This window comes from Sturnira hondurensis, unplaced genomic scaffold, assembly GCF_014824575.4.
Source record: "Sturnira hondurensis isolate 20B ecotype Veracruz unplaced genomic scaffold, ASM1482457v3 Scaffold0017254, whole genome shotgun sequence".
Lineage (NCBI taxonomy): Eukaryota > Metazoa > Chordata > Mammalia > Chiroptera > Phyllostomidae > Sturnira > Sturnira hondurensis.
In genome coordinates this window covers 1,075,311-1,090,743 of record NW_028089885.1, presented here as the reverse complement: position 1 = coordinate 1,090,743, position 15,433 = coordinate 1,075,311, and the positions used below count along the sequence as shown (strand labels likewise).

At 53.2% G+C, this 15,433-nt stretch overlaps 1 protein-coding gene across 1 annotated transcript; it reads right to left on the bottom strand.

Annotated features, from left to right (window-relative positions):
* Positions 1–2,389: 2,389 nt before the first annotated feature.
* Positions 2,390–14,542, bottom strand: LRRC74B (leucine rich repeat containing 74B). Its single transcript, XM_037067449.1, has 9 exons — positions 14,371–14,542; positions 13,930–14,072; positions 13,384–13,516; positions 12,259–12,465; positions 9,195–9,304; positions 8,103–8,218; positions 6,968–7,046; positions 4,876–4,971; positions 2,390–3,410 (listed from the first exon to the last, which is right to left on the bottom strand). Exons 1-9 carry the CDS (start codon positions 14,522–14,524, stop codon positions 3,264–3,266), a joined length of 1,185 nt encoding a protein of 394 aa, XP_036923344.1. The 5' UTR covers positions 14,525–14,542; the 3' UTR covers positions 2,390–3,263.
* Positions 14,543–15,433: the final 891 nt, after the last annotated feature.

The following is a 15,433-nucleotide window of genomic DNA, read 5'->3' as shown; positions in this document are numbered from 1 at the left end:
TCCAATGCCCGCAGGGTCTAGGGCCTTACCATGGTGAACTCTGCCGCCGCCGGGCTCTGCTAACACACCTCAACCGATCTGCCGCCGCCGCGCGCCCAACTGCTGACCCCTCCGCAATGCGCACGCTGCCCCTTAAGGCCCTGCGATGCCTAGGCGGCCATTGGTCCGGAGTGCCATGGGGCAGGCCGAACTAGAATCCAGCTTCTGATTGGCTGTTGCTCGACTCATGGAGTGTGGTACTTTCTCATTGGGCATAAGTTTGGCGGGAAGATTGTAGGGTCGAGGCGGGCTGACCCCAGATCCAGATCTTCCGGGGTCGTTCTCCGATTTGAGATTGAAGCAGCTTTGGCGCCCCCCTGGGTGGGTCAGAGAACATTACCGTGCATGTAAGTCCCCAGCAGCGTGCGAACGGCTTGATGTCCACCTGTTTTGGCATCCCCTCGCCAGGCATACTCTTGCCAGGCCCCGCCAGGCCCTCGCCTTTCTGCTTCTTATTCACGTCTTTGCAAACACGGCCACCTCCCAGTGTTTTCCACCCCTTTCCAGTGCAGAAAGGCCTTTCCCAGCCAGCACCCAGGAAACGGGCCGAATTTGATTACTTCCTTAACGAGGGATTGGTATCCTGGGACAAGGGAGATGGGTTACGCAAGAGCTGGGCTGGGGCACAGTGTCCATTTTGGAGGACTTTGGAACAATCACTTTGTTTCTTCCATTCCATAAAGATCGACTGAATTTTCTTTAGGATCCAATGTGTGTTCACTTCTGGGAAAAGGGTGGTTGGAGGGATACAGGCCCACCCCCAGCTCATCACCATAACGCAGCGCTCTGTTCTGCCATTCCAGCCAGACCCTTACCTTCTCCGTAGAGAAGAGTGGGGAACCCGCCCCCTGACATGGGACATGCCAGAGAGAGGAGTTGGAACTTGCCTGAAGGTCTTGGGGAGCCTCTGAACGGTGCCATCAGATCTGCCCTTGGAAAGATGGCATTGGTAATAGGGAGGAGGGCGGTGAAGGGGGTGGAGTCATCAGAGAACCAGGGAAGCCGGGAGAAAGCCTCCCTGCCTATTCTCCCCGCAAAAGTGAATCTTTCTGTCTTATTCAGCTTATGCTGCCATAACAAAATACCACAGAAAGAGTGGCTTAAGAAACAGAAATTATTTTCTCACAGTTCAGGAGGCTAGAAATTCCAGATCAAGGTCTGGGAGGGTTGATTTCTGTGAGGGCTTGCTTTCTGACTTGCAGTGTCTTGCTCTGTCTTCACATAAGAGGCTGGGGCAGGAAGCTTTGTGGGGCCTCTTCTTATAAGGACACTAATCCTATTGGATCACAGCCTCACCTCTATGACTTCATTTAACCTTAATTACGTTCTGTTTTCAAATACGGTCACATTAGGAGTTAAGGCTTTGCGATATGAATTGGGGGCTATAATTCAGTCTGTAGCACCCTCTTTACTTAGGGCTCCAACCGTGCCATGCACACAACTGAATTGTACCATGTTGTGTTTTTAAGTACTATTTCTTTTTTCTTTTTCTTTTTTACATTTTATTTCTTTATCATTAGAGAGGAAGGGAAGGAGAGAAGGAGAGAAACATCAATGTATGGTCGCCTCTCGTGAGTCCCCCACTGGGAACTGGCCTGCAACCCAGGCATGTGCCCTTACTGGGAATCGAACCGCGATTGTGTGGTTCGCAGGCCCGCGATCAATCCAGTGAGCTACACCAGCCAGAGCAATACTATTTCTTTTTCTGATTAGGAAAGTAACACATACTTACAGTAGAAAATGTGGAAATGCAGGAAAATATGAGTAAAATTAAAATCCATAAACTCACAAACAGGATCGTTTGGCGAGGGGGGTCTTTTCCTTTTTCTAAACACAATTTGGATCAAACAATATGACTTTTCTGCGGGGGTAACAACTTTCTTGAGATGTAGTTCACATGCCATCATACAGTTCGCCCATTTAAAGTGGTATGCAATTAAATGGTTTTTATATATTCACAGAATTATGCAACCATCACCACAACCACTTTTAAAACATTTTGATCATCCCCAAAGTGAAACCCATTCCCTCTACCTGTCAACTCTCAATCCATCCTATTTCCCCAGCCCTAGGCAACTTCTACCTTCTATCTCTGTAGGTCTGCCTTGTCTAAACATTTCACACAACCTGACTTATACAATACGTGGTCTTTTGTCACTGACTTCTTTTACTTTGCATACCTGATGCTTTCACAAATTGTCCATGTTGCAATAAGTACCAATACTTCACTCCTTTTTTCTTTTAACACCTTTATTGAGATATAATTCACATACCATACAATTCACATATTTAAGGTATACAATTCAATTACTTTTAGTATATTCATATAATTGTGCAACTATTACCATAATCAATTTTAGAACATTTTTATTACTCCAAATTTCACTCCTTTTTATTGCCAATTAATATACCATTATATGGGTATACCACATTTTATTTATCCATGCATCAGTTGGTGAGGATTTATACTTTGTGGATATTATTAATAATGCTGCTATGAACATTTGTATACAAGTTTTTGTGTGGACCTATGTTTTTATTTCTCTAGGCGTGGATTTGCCGGGTCATATGGTAACTCCATGTTTAACCTTTGGCAGAATGGCCAAACCATGTGGTCTTTTTATACTGATTTTCTCACCTAACGTTAATTGTGTGTCATTTCACAAATTGCTCACTGTACTTTGAACTCTTGGTTCTCAATGTTTGCAGAATTCCAAATCTTAGTAACCAGTCCCCTCATATTTGGCACTTAAATTATTGCCAATTTCCATTATTATAAGCAGCATTGTTTCTGGAGAACAGATGAGTTGGAGAGTAAGATCAAAGGACACAGGCAGTTTTGAGGCTCTTGGTGCCTAATGACAAGCTGCCTTCCAAACAAGTTGTGACAGTCTGCATCACGGCCAGTTGCGTGTGGCAATGCCAGTTGCACACCACTTTATATCTTAATTGTCTCCTGAACTAGTCACCAGAGCAGGAAATTGTTTGGGCACCTGTGGTCCCATGCCCAGCTCAGTATGCAGCACGTGGTATGACTTCCGTGTTCCATGAAGGAGTGAGCGCAAAGGAAGGCCCGGATCTGTTCAGTGGTCAGGGATGGAGAGGAGGGTACAGGGGTCTGAGTCACTGTGAAGGTCAGTTCCATAGGACTCACCACCTGGTTTCCATGGGAACTCAGTGTAAACTCAAGTGGTAAGAAGGCATCGTGAGGTCACACTCCACCGTCATTTAGGGGCAGATGCTGGTCCGAAGACTGCCAGTAACTCTTTTCTGTACTCCACTCTGCCAGCATCCGTCTTTATGCAGAGCCCTGGAAGAATTACCTTCACTGAGCTAGCGAGGTCGTCAAACTCTTTGTTCACCTGGATATCCTGAGGAGAAACCAATGATCATTTTCTGAGAACTTGACCTTTTTATTTACACACACAAGTTCTTGAAGAAGCTCCTTAGGACAGCCTCTCCCGTGTGGGTGGCAATGTCATTCCTCCCCAAACTATTAAAACCAAGGAAAGAAGCTGCTCTAGGGAGGCTTCTGGCGGCCTGCTCTATTTCCTGAGCTGGGGGCTGCTCCTGCATGTGTGTCCTGCTCCTGAAAATTCACCGAGCTCTGCCCCTAATCTGTGTGCCCTTTTCAGCATAAATGTTTCTCAATTTAAAAAAAGAAGGAAGAACAAAGGGTCTGAGGAGAGGAGAGCGAGCACCAGCCGAGTCTTCTCTGCGCAGGCCCCGTCCATGGGGTCTGCCACCTCATCCTGCCTTCCCAGTGGTCCTGGGTGGGAGGTGTTAGCCCCCGTGCACGTAAAGATAAGACTGAGTTCTGGGAAGAGTTTTATGAGCACTGTAAGGATTCAGAAATATTTCCTTTACAGCTGAGGGTAAAATCCAAGTCAGATCGGACTAATGGTAACAGTAAAGGGAAAGGAAAACAGAACACGACATCTTGCTTAGTGTCGGTCTCTAATGCAGAATCCAAGATCCCATAGGACAGGCTCAGCACTTGGTCCCAGGCCGGTCTGATTCCAAATCCTGTGGTGCTAAAAGCTCCTGATAATAACCATACATTGTATCAAATAAGCATATATGTATTTTGTCAGGACAGTTTCATATATCATTCCACTTTTTTAGAGTGATAGAATTCAGTCGTAAGAGGAACTCTCAGAGCGGAGGGAACATGGTCGTCACTCTGGCTTTGGAGCCGAAGAGGTCAGGCAAGTGGAAGGAAAGAATAAGGATGTTTGAAACCAGTTGTGCAGCCGGAAGACTGTAAACACATGTCTCTGGCAAGATTCCGCTCAAGTCTGGGTTGAGATAAATCAGGGTGGAACAAGCAGTGACTTGCAACTAGGTTTTCTGTTAATAATTCATATTTGGGCATTTTCTCCTTAATGTTAACCACCTTAGAAAAGGGTGACATTTGTTTTTATATTTAAAAGGCAAAATTGAATGAAGAGAAGTCCTGATTTCCCTCATAGCCACAGTAGTGACTTTTCCAGCACCGTGATTCACTTGCAGGCAGTACAGGCTGGGTGGGCAAGGGGGCACCTTTTGGGTGCTGAATCTGCCAATCCAGGTATCAGTGAACAGTGAGCATTGTCCCCAAGTTACTTATTCTCTCTCAGCCAATGAAGAGCACAGGCCAGGCTCCAAGGGAAGACCACGGTGGTACCCCCAGTCAGGAGTGGGAGTGGAGCCAGAGTGGCCTGGGGTGGAACTCAGACTGGGCCGTGCCATGTATGTGCGCAGGGCTCTCTTATTTCTCTAAGCCCCACTTTCCCCTCTAAATACACCTCAGGGCTGTGGGGAGGCTCAGGGGTGAGGTTTATAAAAAGTTCTTACAGAGAAATCCAGCAGTTCCAGGGGAGACACTGGATTACCCTGGACAGACTTGAGGACACCCAAGCAGCCTTCACTTCGCATGGGGTTCCTGGATACCTGAGAAACACATGCACACAAAGCTGAGAAAAGCTGGTCCCGGGGAGGCCGGGAGAGCAACGGGAAAGGGAAGATTAGGGATTGCTCAGCTCTGATGATGCGCCTCCAGACAGCCCCACTGTCTCAGCTCACAAATGTCTCCACCAGGCAGACTGCCCTGAGTGAGGCTGCAGGGCTGGGGAAGGAGGGAAGTAGACACTGAGCACCCACCCAGTGCCTGGCTCTGCTGCGTGCCAAAGATACAGACACCCGGATATACTCCTACCCTTAAAGAGCTCACCAACTGGAGGAGAAGAGGGTAAAGAAACATCACAAAGTACAGTGTGATTAGTGCAACGAGAGAGTGTGAGTGTGAACCAACTCTACCTGGGAGGTCAGGTTGGATGGGTGATCAAACACCCATCTGAGCTGAGCTATATAGGTGAGTGGATAGAGCAGGATATTTCAGCAAGAGAATCAGCAGGAGCAAAGAGAGATGGGAAATCACACAGTGTCTGGGGAATTCCACGGAGCCTGGGTGAGAGAGATGGATTTCAAGGCAGGAGGGAAAGGCAGGTGAGCAGATCCTGACGACCCGCTGCCAGTGGCATGATACTAAGCTTGAATTTATCAGGTGGGGAGCCTCCGGTGGGTTTAAAGCAGGGAGGGGCCGAGGGATATTTCAGGTTTAGAAAGTTCAACAGATAGCAAGTGGGGAGGAAGAGCCAGAGATGAGAAACTAGCTGGTCAACAAATCTTGAGGAAGGAAAGTGAGCTCTGCAGGAGGTGCCGTGAAGGAGGGATAGGCACTGGACTCCAGCTTCTGACTGGTGAGAAGGAGCCCTCCCTCTAACCGCCCCCACTACACACACACACACACACACACACACCCAAGAGGCGGCCTCTAGAGGGAGATGATTCGTTCAGGGTGGACTCAGAATTCCATGTGCCTGTGGAACATCTGAGGGACCATCCAGCAGGTGGAAATTTGGAGCCAGAGCTGAGGAAAGGGCCCCAGTGCAGGAAGGGGGTGGGTGGGATGGGGGTAGGGGGTGGATGATGGGAGAGCAGTGAGCCTCAGGCTCCAGACAGGAGTGTTGCATGGGGCTCCTCTGCTGACTGAGGGAGCTGAGGGTCAGACGGGGCTGGATGTCCCCCCTGGAACTTGTGGCACTGTCCTCTGAGCATATGCTGTTGGCACAGTGGTTCTCAGGGAGCTTCTCTACCCTCACTTCACCCTTGCTTCTCTGCCTTCTGCTTAGCTGCTCCCTCCCCACTGGCAACCCTGGAGGAGGGCAACCCCTGCTGTGGGCACTGGGCCTCGGGCAGGTCTGAGAAGTGACCGGCAATATTCCCCAGGCTGATCCCGGGTTCTATCTAGCAAGGCCAGAGGAAGAGCACGGAAGAAGATGAAGGGGAAGCAAGGGTGCTCAGTCAGCAGCAGCAGAGCATCACTTCAGTGGGCTTGGAAGGAGAAAGGACAGTTGGGAGATGTGGTGATGCCACTGGGAGGGGAGGATGGAGCAGGGAGGAGTCTGAAGCAGTGCGTGGGCCAGACCAGAAAGGGGTGAGTGAGTGGCAAGGGGAAGAAGTGGTACAAGAGGAATCCAGGAGGCCTGTGTTCCCTGATGCCACTGGGGTGGAGGCAGTTGGCAGGGGAGGGATCTGTGCGGACAGGCTCAGGCAGGTCCGCCGGGGCCTCCCCCATCAGGCTAGCACTCACAGCAAGAATCCTCAGTGTCTGGTTGACCCGGAGGCCCAGGCCCAGGCTCAGGGCTCCCACCACAGAGATATGGTTGTTGCTACAACAGAAAGACATGNGGAGGAGTCTGAAGCAGTGCGTGGGCCAGACCAGAAAGGGGTGAGTGAGTGGCAAGGGGAAGAAGTGGTACAAGAGGAATCCAGGAGGCCTGTGTTCCCTGATGCCACTGGGGTGGAGGCAGTTGGCAGGGGAGGGATCTGTGCGGACAGGCTCAGGCAGGTCCGCCGGGGCCTCCCCCATCAGGCTAGCACTCACAACAAGAATCCTCAGTGTCTGGTTGACCCGGAGGCCCAGGCCCAGGCTCAGGGCTCCCACCACAGAGATATGGTTGTTGCTGCAACAGAAAGACATGCGCATTGTGCTACCTTCTGAGTAGCTGTGCGAACCCAGATTGTCCCAGGGTCCCAGCTGGCACTGCTGGTGCATCCCCTAGGTGGAGCTTCAGTTCCAGTCTCCACCCATGCCCCAGCGATCCTATACTGGCCAGGGAGTAAAAGCTGGATAGTGACCCTCCTTCGCTGGAGGCTCCCAGTGTTCAGGGAGATCACCCAGCTGACACGCCTGGAGATGTCCCCCCACCCCACCCCAGCTGTTGCCCCCTGGCCGTCAGAGCTCAGCAGATGCTCTGCCCCAGCTGACCCCTGGCACCTATCCCCATGACAACATTTGTTTTGGAAAACCACCCATCTCCCTTCCCATGTCTCTTCCTGGTGGACCCAGATTCCAGGCCTCAGCATAGTACTTGGCCACTTTGTCTCTGAAGCTAGTCCTATTTCTCTCTGACTTCTCAAATTTCAGCATTTCTCCTCACAGAATTCCCTGACCTCGGCTCCTGCAATGGGACGGAAATGAGGGCAGAACTATAGCAGGCAGGCCCTGTTCACACTGTAGCCCCTGGGAGGGGCTCAGCCATGGCATTCCAAGCAGGACCTGTTGGGTCTCTGCCTTTCTCCATCCCTCTGAATCTGTGGCCCCTGCTGTGGTTACTTACCTGCTGAGTCTGTCTGGGTGTGGAAGAGCAGCTAACACGCCGCAGGCCCCCCAGCAGCCCCCTGCAGAGCAGAGTACGAGTGTGCGCCCACTCGTTGGAGTCAGCTTCTCTTCTGACAGGGAGGAAAACTCAGAGCACCCAGCCCACACCCGGCTCTGCTGAAGAGGCTTTTACATACGTTTGTAACTGCTAGCCCCTGCCTGTGTGGTAGGAATGATGAGCCCAGCATATAAATGACCTCAAGTGAGAGGACATCTCCCTGGTTGTGGCCCAAGCCCCATCATTGTGGCCGGTTTGGGAATTAAAGTGGTGAACAGTAACAAGATCATGGAGCCTCTGGTCCCTGAAGTGGCGATAAGCCCACACATTGAGACATGGAGGACACCCCGTGCACCTCACCTCATGTTGAGTTCCTCCAACACATTGTTGGTCCTAAGTGCCTCCCCCACTGCAGAGGCTCCAGGATCTCCAAAGCCATTGTACGAGATGTCCAGGACTCTCAGGAAGATGTTTGCCTGGGATACAAAAGAGCAAAGCCATGGGACCACAAGTGACAGTGGAGAAAGGGCCACAGCCTTTAAGCCCAGGGCACCTGGGGTGCAAAGAGCAGGGACTGAGAGGAAGGACACAGGTTTCAGGGCAGTCTCGTGGCTTGGATGATGGCGACCAGTAGAGCTGAGCAACCGGAAGCACAGCACAGAGGTGGGTGTGGGTATGACTCCCCTGAGATCGAGGGGTCTGCCTGTGGCAGCAGGCCCCAGAGACAGAGTCAGTAGGCCCCACGGCTGCTTGGGGGCCTCTCAAGGGCAAGTACCCCAAGGCACAGAGCAGCTCAGGGGCCCTGAGTTGGATGAAACCTGCCCGGGGGGCTGTGATGTGAAGGGCAGGAGCTTGTAGGTACGCTGGGAAGACAGGGCTGTCACCTTGTGGGCCAGGGCCCCAGCTCAGCCTCTGTTGGAGGGCAAGGCAGTGGCTGCCATTCCCTGAGGAGAACCTGAAAAAGGTACCTGACACACGACACCACAGGTGTTTTGTGCCACCTTATCAGGGGCTGGAGCCACCCATTCCCGAGGCCCATGAACCACAACTGTGGGAGCAGGCGGCCCGTTAGAGTGTGTGCTGGGATCCAAGGGCGCAAGGGTGGCTCTCAAGGAAGCACTGGTGCGTGCCCCATAGTGAGCACGTGTCACCAGTCTGTGCACTGTCCCCTCCCAGCAGAGTGTCTGTGATGTCTGGGGAAGGTGTGCCACATTCAGCTGGAGAGCCCTCAGTAAGTGACTTGAGATTGGCACAGTGTATCAAAGTTGTTAAATGGGGCTGGAAAATTAAAGACACCCACCCAACAAAATATTTCTTAAGCTCTGCTCGAAAGATCCAAGGCTCATTTCTGAAGAGCTGCAGCGATGGGGGGCTAGCCCTTGGGAGACTTGGCTTCAAGGGGCAGTCTGGAGGGGCTGGCTGTGGGGTGGGGTGGGGGTGCAGACCTCATACCCCCAGTCCTCTGGCAAAAGAGACAGCTCCTGGGCCTCGAAGATGATTCCAGCTTACGTTAAGCTCAGTGAGTCCTGTGTTTTCTGCCAAGGCCGGTCCAAGCATCTCTCCTTGCAAAACACCAAGACAGACATTCTTATTCACTCTGCTCACTCTTTCAAAGAATAATACTGATGTCTGCAGTGTGACAGGGTCTCTGCTGGGCATGAGGGTCACAGAGTTGAACACAATGTGGGCTTTCCCTGCTTCTGAGGATCTCATATTTAGTGGGGGGGATATAAGCACAAATGAATGGGATGTGAGCTATTATAACTACAGACTGGAGACATGGGAACAGAGTGGAGGTAACCCTATTTGGGGAGTGGTCAGAAAAGTGGGGACAGCGGAGATAAGCTTGAAGACTAAGGGATTCACCACGCATGTCTGCACACAAAGAGCAGACAGGATGTGCAGAGACATGGGGAGCACGGGGTACTTGGGCAAATACACGCCAGCCTGGCTCTGGGGGCAAAGACAGGGAAGTCTGTGGAATGAGGAGTGGTGGGCCATTGAGAGATGGTGAGAGGGTTTCAACACCAGGCCAAGGGTCTTGGGCACTGCCCTATTATTGGTGAGGGAGCAGGGAGGTCTTTAATGAGTGAAAAGTCTGGCTCAGTTGGCTGGGCGTTCTGCAAAGTGAGGGGTCTCCAGTTCCATTCTCGGTCAGGGCACGTGCTCGGGTTGCAGGTCCAGTCCCTGGCTGGGGCATGTAGGAGAGGCAACCGATCAATGTTTCTCCCCCACACTGGTGTTTCTATCTCTATCTTTGTCCTTCCCTTCCCCTCTCTAAAAATAAATAAGTAAAATCTTTTAAAGGAAGAAGTGGCAGGCTGGATTCCGCAGTGGGTGTAGGGGGTGGATTGGGGTGGGTGGGGGCAGAGATACGAGGCTGGGAACTAGTTGAAAGGCTTGTGACATAGTCTAGGCAGGAGGTGACAAGATGGACACAACTGTTGTGAAGAGGAGGCAGTTGTGGTAGAAAAAGGAAATGGGGGGGCACATGGGGCGAGAGACCCTAGCGATATTTAGTGTGTCAAGTGAGCAGAAGCCCTAGCCACCCACGCACCCTGCACTTCACTGTCATCACTCCACCAGTCTGACCTCTTCCAGGTCACAAAAGTGCCAGCACCAACACACCTCCTGGCCGATGCCCCTCTTCACCTGGCTAACAGCTCTTCGTCCTTCTAATGAGGGCTGTTAGCATCAGGAAGCCTTTCCTGCCCAGCTCAGCTGGGCTACCTTGGGTCTCATGTCCACTGCTTTCATCCTTCCAGGCTCTGGCCATTAGACTTCTGTTCACCTGCTGTGTCACCCCCCTCGGCCTGGCCCCAGCACCTAACATAGGTCTAGTAAGGCTGGTCTGAAGAAATGCACAGAGGAAAAACATGAACTGAGCAGAGCGCGCAGCCAGAACACTGGGGCCAGCAGACAGTTTTAGCACCTTGGAGAGCTCCCGTAAAGCTGCAAGGCAGCCCTACGCTGCCGCCCTGAGGACAGGGTTCCAGACTCTGCGCCCAGCACTGGGTCTGACTCCCACAGGCTCTCTTTCAGATACTTCAGGTGCTTTCCTCTTCCCCAGACACTTCCAGGGCTGGGAGGAGATGGCGGTGGTCCCTCACTTTGTAGGGAGGCCCTAGTTTGCTAAACAGCTGGGGGGTAAGAAGTTTCTTCTACGTGCATGCATGAATTAACCCTCTGGTAGTTTTCATGCTTCGTCTTTGTGACCCCTGCAGCCAACCTATGAAGTAGGTGCTATGGTTACCGCGGTTAGGTGGGCGACTGAGACCCGAGCTCCTTCACCCCTCAAGGGAGTCGGGCCCACCCACGGGTCCTCACTTAGGGAAACAAAATGGCCCACTATGTCTGTCCTTTTCCAGGCTGAGGACCCCCAACTCTATAATTTGTGCAGCCTTTGCAGGGCCTTAGCTTCCGGCCCCCTCCATCCTGGCTGCCTCTCTGGCACTTGCCCTCTGATGGTGCAGGCCCAGAGGGACACCTATACTTTGCTGAAAGTCTGAAATGAGTTCCTCTTTTAATTTCACTGGCTTCTCACAATAATTGTCTTAGAAGGCCAACTGGCTCTCTGGCAGTTAAATTCTAGGGCTGATTCTCATAGGCCAGGGCTGGTGCCACAGCATTCACTCTAAGCAGCTTGAGACAGAGCAGTGATTTCCAAACTTTCTGGATCAGATAAATCTCCTTGGGCATCTGGTAAAATTCAGATGCATGGACACCCCCCACCCCCACCCAAGAATCTGGTTCAGCAGGTGCCCAGGAATCTGTATTCCTAACCCAAGGTCCCAGGTGATTTTTATAATTGATTGGAGGGTTGAGGGCAGGCAAAGCAGATAGCCCATGCAAAGGCCCTGGGGCATGAGAGAAAGTAGTAAGATCAAGGCATCCCACTGATGTCTTCCACAGCACGTAGAATAAGATCTGCATGCCTTTTGCCATGATTTGTAGCTCTACAGCCCCCTGTTGCTTTTCCACCCAAAGGCCTCGCCACTCTCCCCTGACTCACTAGCCTAGTCACTCTGTGGTCTGTCAGTCTGAGAGATAGGCCTGCATGTTCTCGAATGCTCTCTGTCTGATCTTGCCATGGCTGATTCCTGCCCACTCTGCCCATCTCAGTTTAAATGTCATCTCTGTACAGAGGCCACCCTGGCCACCCCTGTAGTGGGTGGTCCCAATTCTTCTCTAGAATTATGCCTTTTTTTAAGCATCAAGAATTATGGAAAATTATGTTGTTAATATGTGTTCCTTAAGGCCAGGGGCTTTGTTTTGTTCATGGCTAGATCCCTAGTAGCCAAATCAGCTCCCAACACATGTAGCAGCAGGCACGGAGGTATTCGTGGAGTGGATTAAGAGGCTCTCTGTGGGAGGAGTGGGAAAGTGGCAGGTCGCAGTGGGACCTGGGGAGCAGCAGCTAGAGCACGGATGGCCAGATTGGTCCTGCCAACCCCCACCCACCTCTCTCCAGGAAGAAGAACTCAAGCGCCCCATGGTGGCCCTGGCCAGATACTACCTGCTTGGTCATTTAGCTGGTTATAGCTCAGGTCAAGGGAGTTCAGGCCTGTGTGGGCCAGCAGGAGTTCAGCAAGGTACTGGGCTGCCTGCTCCTCCAGGCTGTTCCCTGCCAGCTGGACCTTCTGTATGGCTGGGTTTGCCATGAGGGCGGCACAGACGACCTGGGCTCCCACTGCTCCCAGCTGGTTCTCCGACAGGTCCACATCTGGGGGTCAGCACCAGTCCTCAGTCAGTGGGATTCAAAGCCAGGCACCGTCCTCCTCCACCCTTCTTCATCCCTGAAACCTCTAGACCAGAGGCAGCAGAAGGGGCTTTGTAGCTGAACCATCCTGGGGCACATGGTAATTCTGACACCCATCAGCTGGGTATCCTCAGGCCCCAGGCAGCTCCCCTGTTGCCCACCCCCACCCCATATGTCCAGTAACTTTTGTGCCAAGGGGCTAAAACCACCTACTTCCTGGTGCTGTGGAGAATGCTCATGGTGGAAATGCAGCTACCCTGTAGATCGTTGGTGACTGGCAACAATACAGCCCACCCCCAGAAGCCCTCACTGCCACATTTCTGGGACTGGCCATAGCAGTCTAGGTGGCCATGCCCAGGGCATTTATGTGGGCCACACATAGTTTCACCAATGCTCACTCACCATATCCTCAAGGGCTAAGTGGTATTGTTGGGCCATTTCCCAGATTGGCAACTGAGGCCTAGCAAAGTTTGGCTCCTTGCCAAGGGTTACCCCACTCTTTGGTGGGGTATTTGGATCCAGCGGCATTTGGATCCAGCCCCACTGAACACCCACCCAGTCCTCTCTCCTCTCGCTCTGCCCAGCCCCTACCTGTGTGTCAAAGGACCCTCCAACTTGCATTCAGTTGTTGGGAGGCCACCATGTGAAGAGTGGGCTGACTAGGGGAGGAAGTGAGTGGGTGGGGCGGGGGGGTCAGGATAGGAGTGGCGTCCAGCGTTGGGTGCACCACAGAGGGCCTAACTCCACCCTTGGGATGAGGCCCCGGCCCAGCAACCCCAGCCGGCTCCAGGTGAGAGAAGGTCTGGCTGTGTGTATGAGGGGCACGCCCCTTACGAAAGGGAGGACCCGAGTCTGCCCACCTGCCCGAGGCTCAGCACCTACCACAGATGCTGCTGCTTTTTCTTAGGGCGCGTGCCAGGGCTGCCGCACCGGCCCCACAGAGCCCATTGTCGCGGAGGTCCAGACGCTTGATGTAGGGATTGGAGGTTAGAGCAGAAGCCAGAGCCCGGGCCCCCTGGAACAGAGAGGGCCCCAGAGGCCTGGTCCTTCCCAGGGCCGAAGGCCCCAGGCACAGATAGCTACTACTCTGGCTCATGTTTCCAGAGCTCAACCCTCTTGGTGAGTTCCAGGTGGAAGGCCCTCCTTTCCCCACGTGACCAGGGTCACCTGCTTCTCATTCTAGGCTCCCAGCTCTCGCCTCCTGGAGCCTCTCCTGGCCCTGTAGCATGTTAGGTGCCCCCTGCAGGCTCCCCAGCCCTATACTGAGCTCTGTCATAGCCGAGATCCCACCTGTCACCCAGATGTGGGAGAGGGATAAGCCTGACACAGAGCAAGGTCAAGGAGTGTGTGGGATGGACTCAGGAAGAGGCCACACCCATGGCTGCATCCTCCCAAGTTCTCCCCCCTCAAGCCCATCCCCTGGGGTACCTGGGGCCCCAGACCTCGGTACCGCAGGTTCAGCTCTGGGGCTCTCCCTTGGTGCAGAAAGCGGGAGGCAGGCACGGCGCTGTAGGCCTGGCATGACCTCAGGTAGAGCGTGTCTGTGACCAGTTCTCCAAGACCATGGATGCCTGATAGAAGACAGGAAGAAGAATGTGGATCTCTATTCAGGCACAGCCAGCCACCTTCCAAGGGCTGCCCCGTCTTCTCTCACTACCCAGCACTTTAACATCACTCTAGACGAATGCCCTAATGGTGGAACTTCTGGTGCTCCCAGGAGCATTGCAGAAAGGGCACGGGCTGGAGATGCTGCCACCGCTGCACTGAAGTTGTCCCATGGAGGGGACAGAGGCCTCTGTTCACTCAGCCCCAGCCTGTTCCCTCCACCATTCCCAGAGGCCTGCCTGGCAACCCCTGCCCCGGGGGCACCTTCCGTCTCCAGGTTGGAGTCCGAATCTGTGTTCCAACCGTCCTGGACTTCCAGGACCTCTGTAAGACTCCCAGCGGCAGCTGCCACTGCCTCTTCCCCCTGCTCTTCATTCTCCCCTGACTTCCCGCAGGGACCCGTCGAGGTTACGCTCATTCTGCAATTGCGGGCACCAAGGCTGGGACTTCGCTCCACTGTCCCCGGAGCTCAGCCAGGGAATTTGGGCGGACCCTCCGGCTTCAGCCTCCAATCGCATGTGGTGTGCAGTGAACAGGCACCTACTGCTGCAAATAGAGACCACGCAGTCGCCCCGGCAACTTGGTGTTGATGGTTGCCGCAGAAACCTCCGCCGTCTGACCGACCTTGAGTCGGTTCCTAGTTAGAAAAGAATGAGAGCCCCGGGAAGGCGCAATGCCAGGCTCTTTGCGGGCGCTTGCTCTCCCTGCATCTCATGCAGTTCAGGCATCGCCCACCTTCCCACAAACTGGGGAAGACGCCTGACTCTGGGCTTTTACTCCTGCTCAGGCCTTCCACCTGCTCTCGGTCGGTACTGGCAGCCAGCTATGTGAGGCCATCTCTCCGGAGGGCTTGGGGCACCTCATGGAGCCTGGCCACCCTCCTCTCTGAGGCCAGAGTCACGCTCTCTGTGGGTCTCAGTTCTCACTCATACTCTAGTGTCTATATGCAGCTTCCTCCACCAGGAACATGCATTCCTCCCCAACTTTGTTGGACTTCAGAATCTTCAAGTGTGAGTTCAGAGGTCACTTCTTTCTGAGGATTTTCTTGGCCCTTCCTGTGGACTCCTGCAGCCCCAAGGCTGTCCTCTCACGGCACCTGAAACACCTATCATCCCCTTGTCACCCAAGGAAGTGAGGCCAGAGGGCAGCAGACAGGAGCCGCTACTCTCTGTGGGCCCGGGTCCCCCAGAGAAAGACTGGAGAGGGTGAACGGTCCAGGGCAGCTGGGGGATGGGACTGAGCCCAGGGCTGGGGGTGGGGGATGGGGGTGGAGGCTGGATTCTGGCCCAAGTGGATTCTGTCCCTTTAATAGCTGCTGGCCTGGTCC

What these genes read in the sequence shown, in the direction of transcription:
- LRRC74B (XM_037067449.1), bottom strand. Translation starts at nt 14,524, where the DNA reads ATGAGCGTAACCTCGACGGGTCCCTGCGGGAAGTCAGGGGAGAATGAA. An exon ending in CTCCAACCTGGAGACGGAAG is followed by an intron (nt 14,073 to 14,370) that starts GTGCCCCCGGGG and finishes GTCTTCTATCAG; the next exon opens with GCATCCATGGTCTTGGAGAA. An exon ending in AGACACTGAGGATTCTTGTT is followed by an intron (nt 4,972 to 6,967) that starts GTGAGTGCTAGC and finishes TGTGTTTCTCAG; the next exon opens with GTATCCAGGAACCCCATGCG.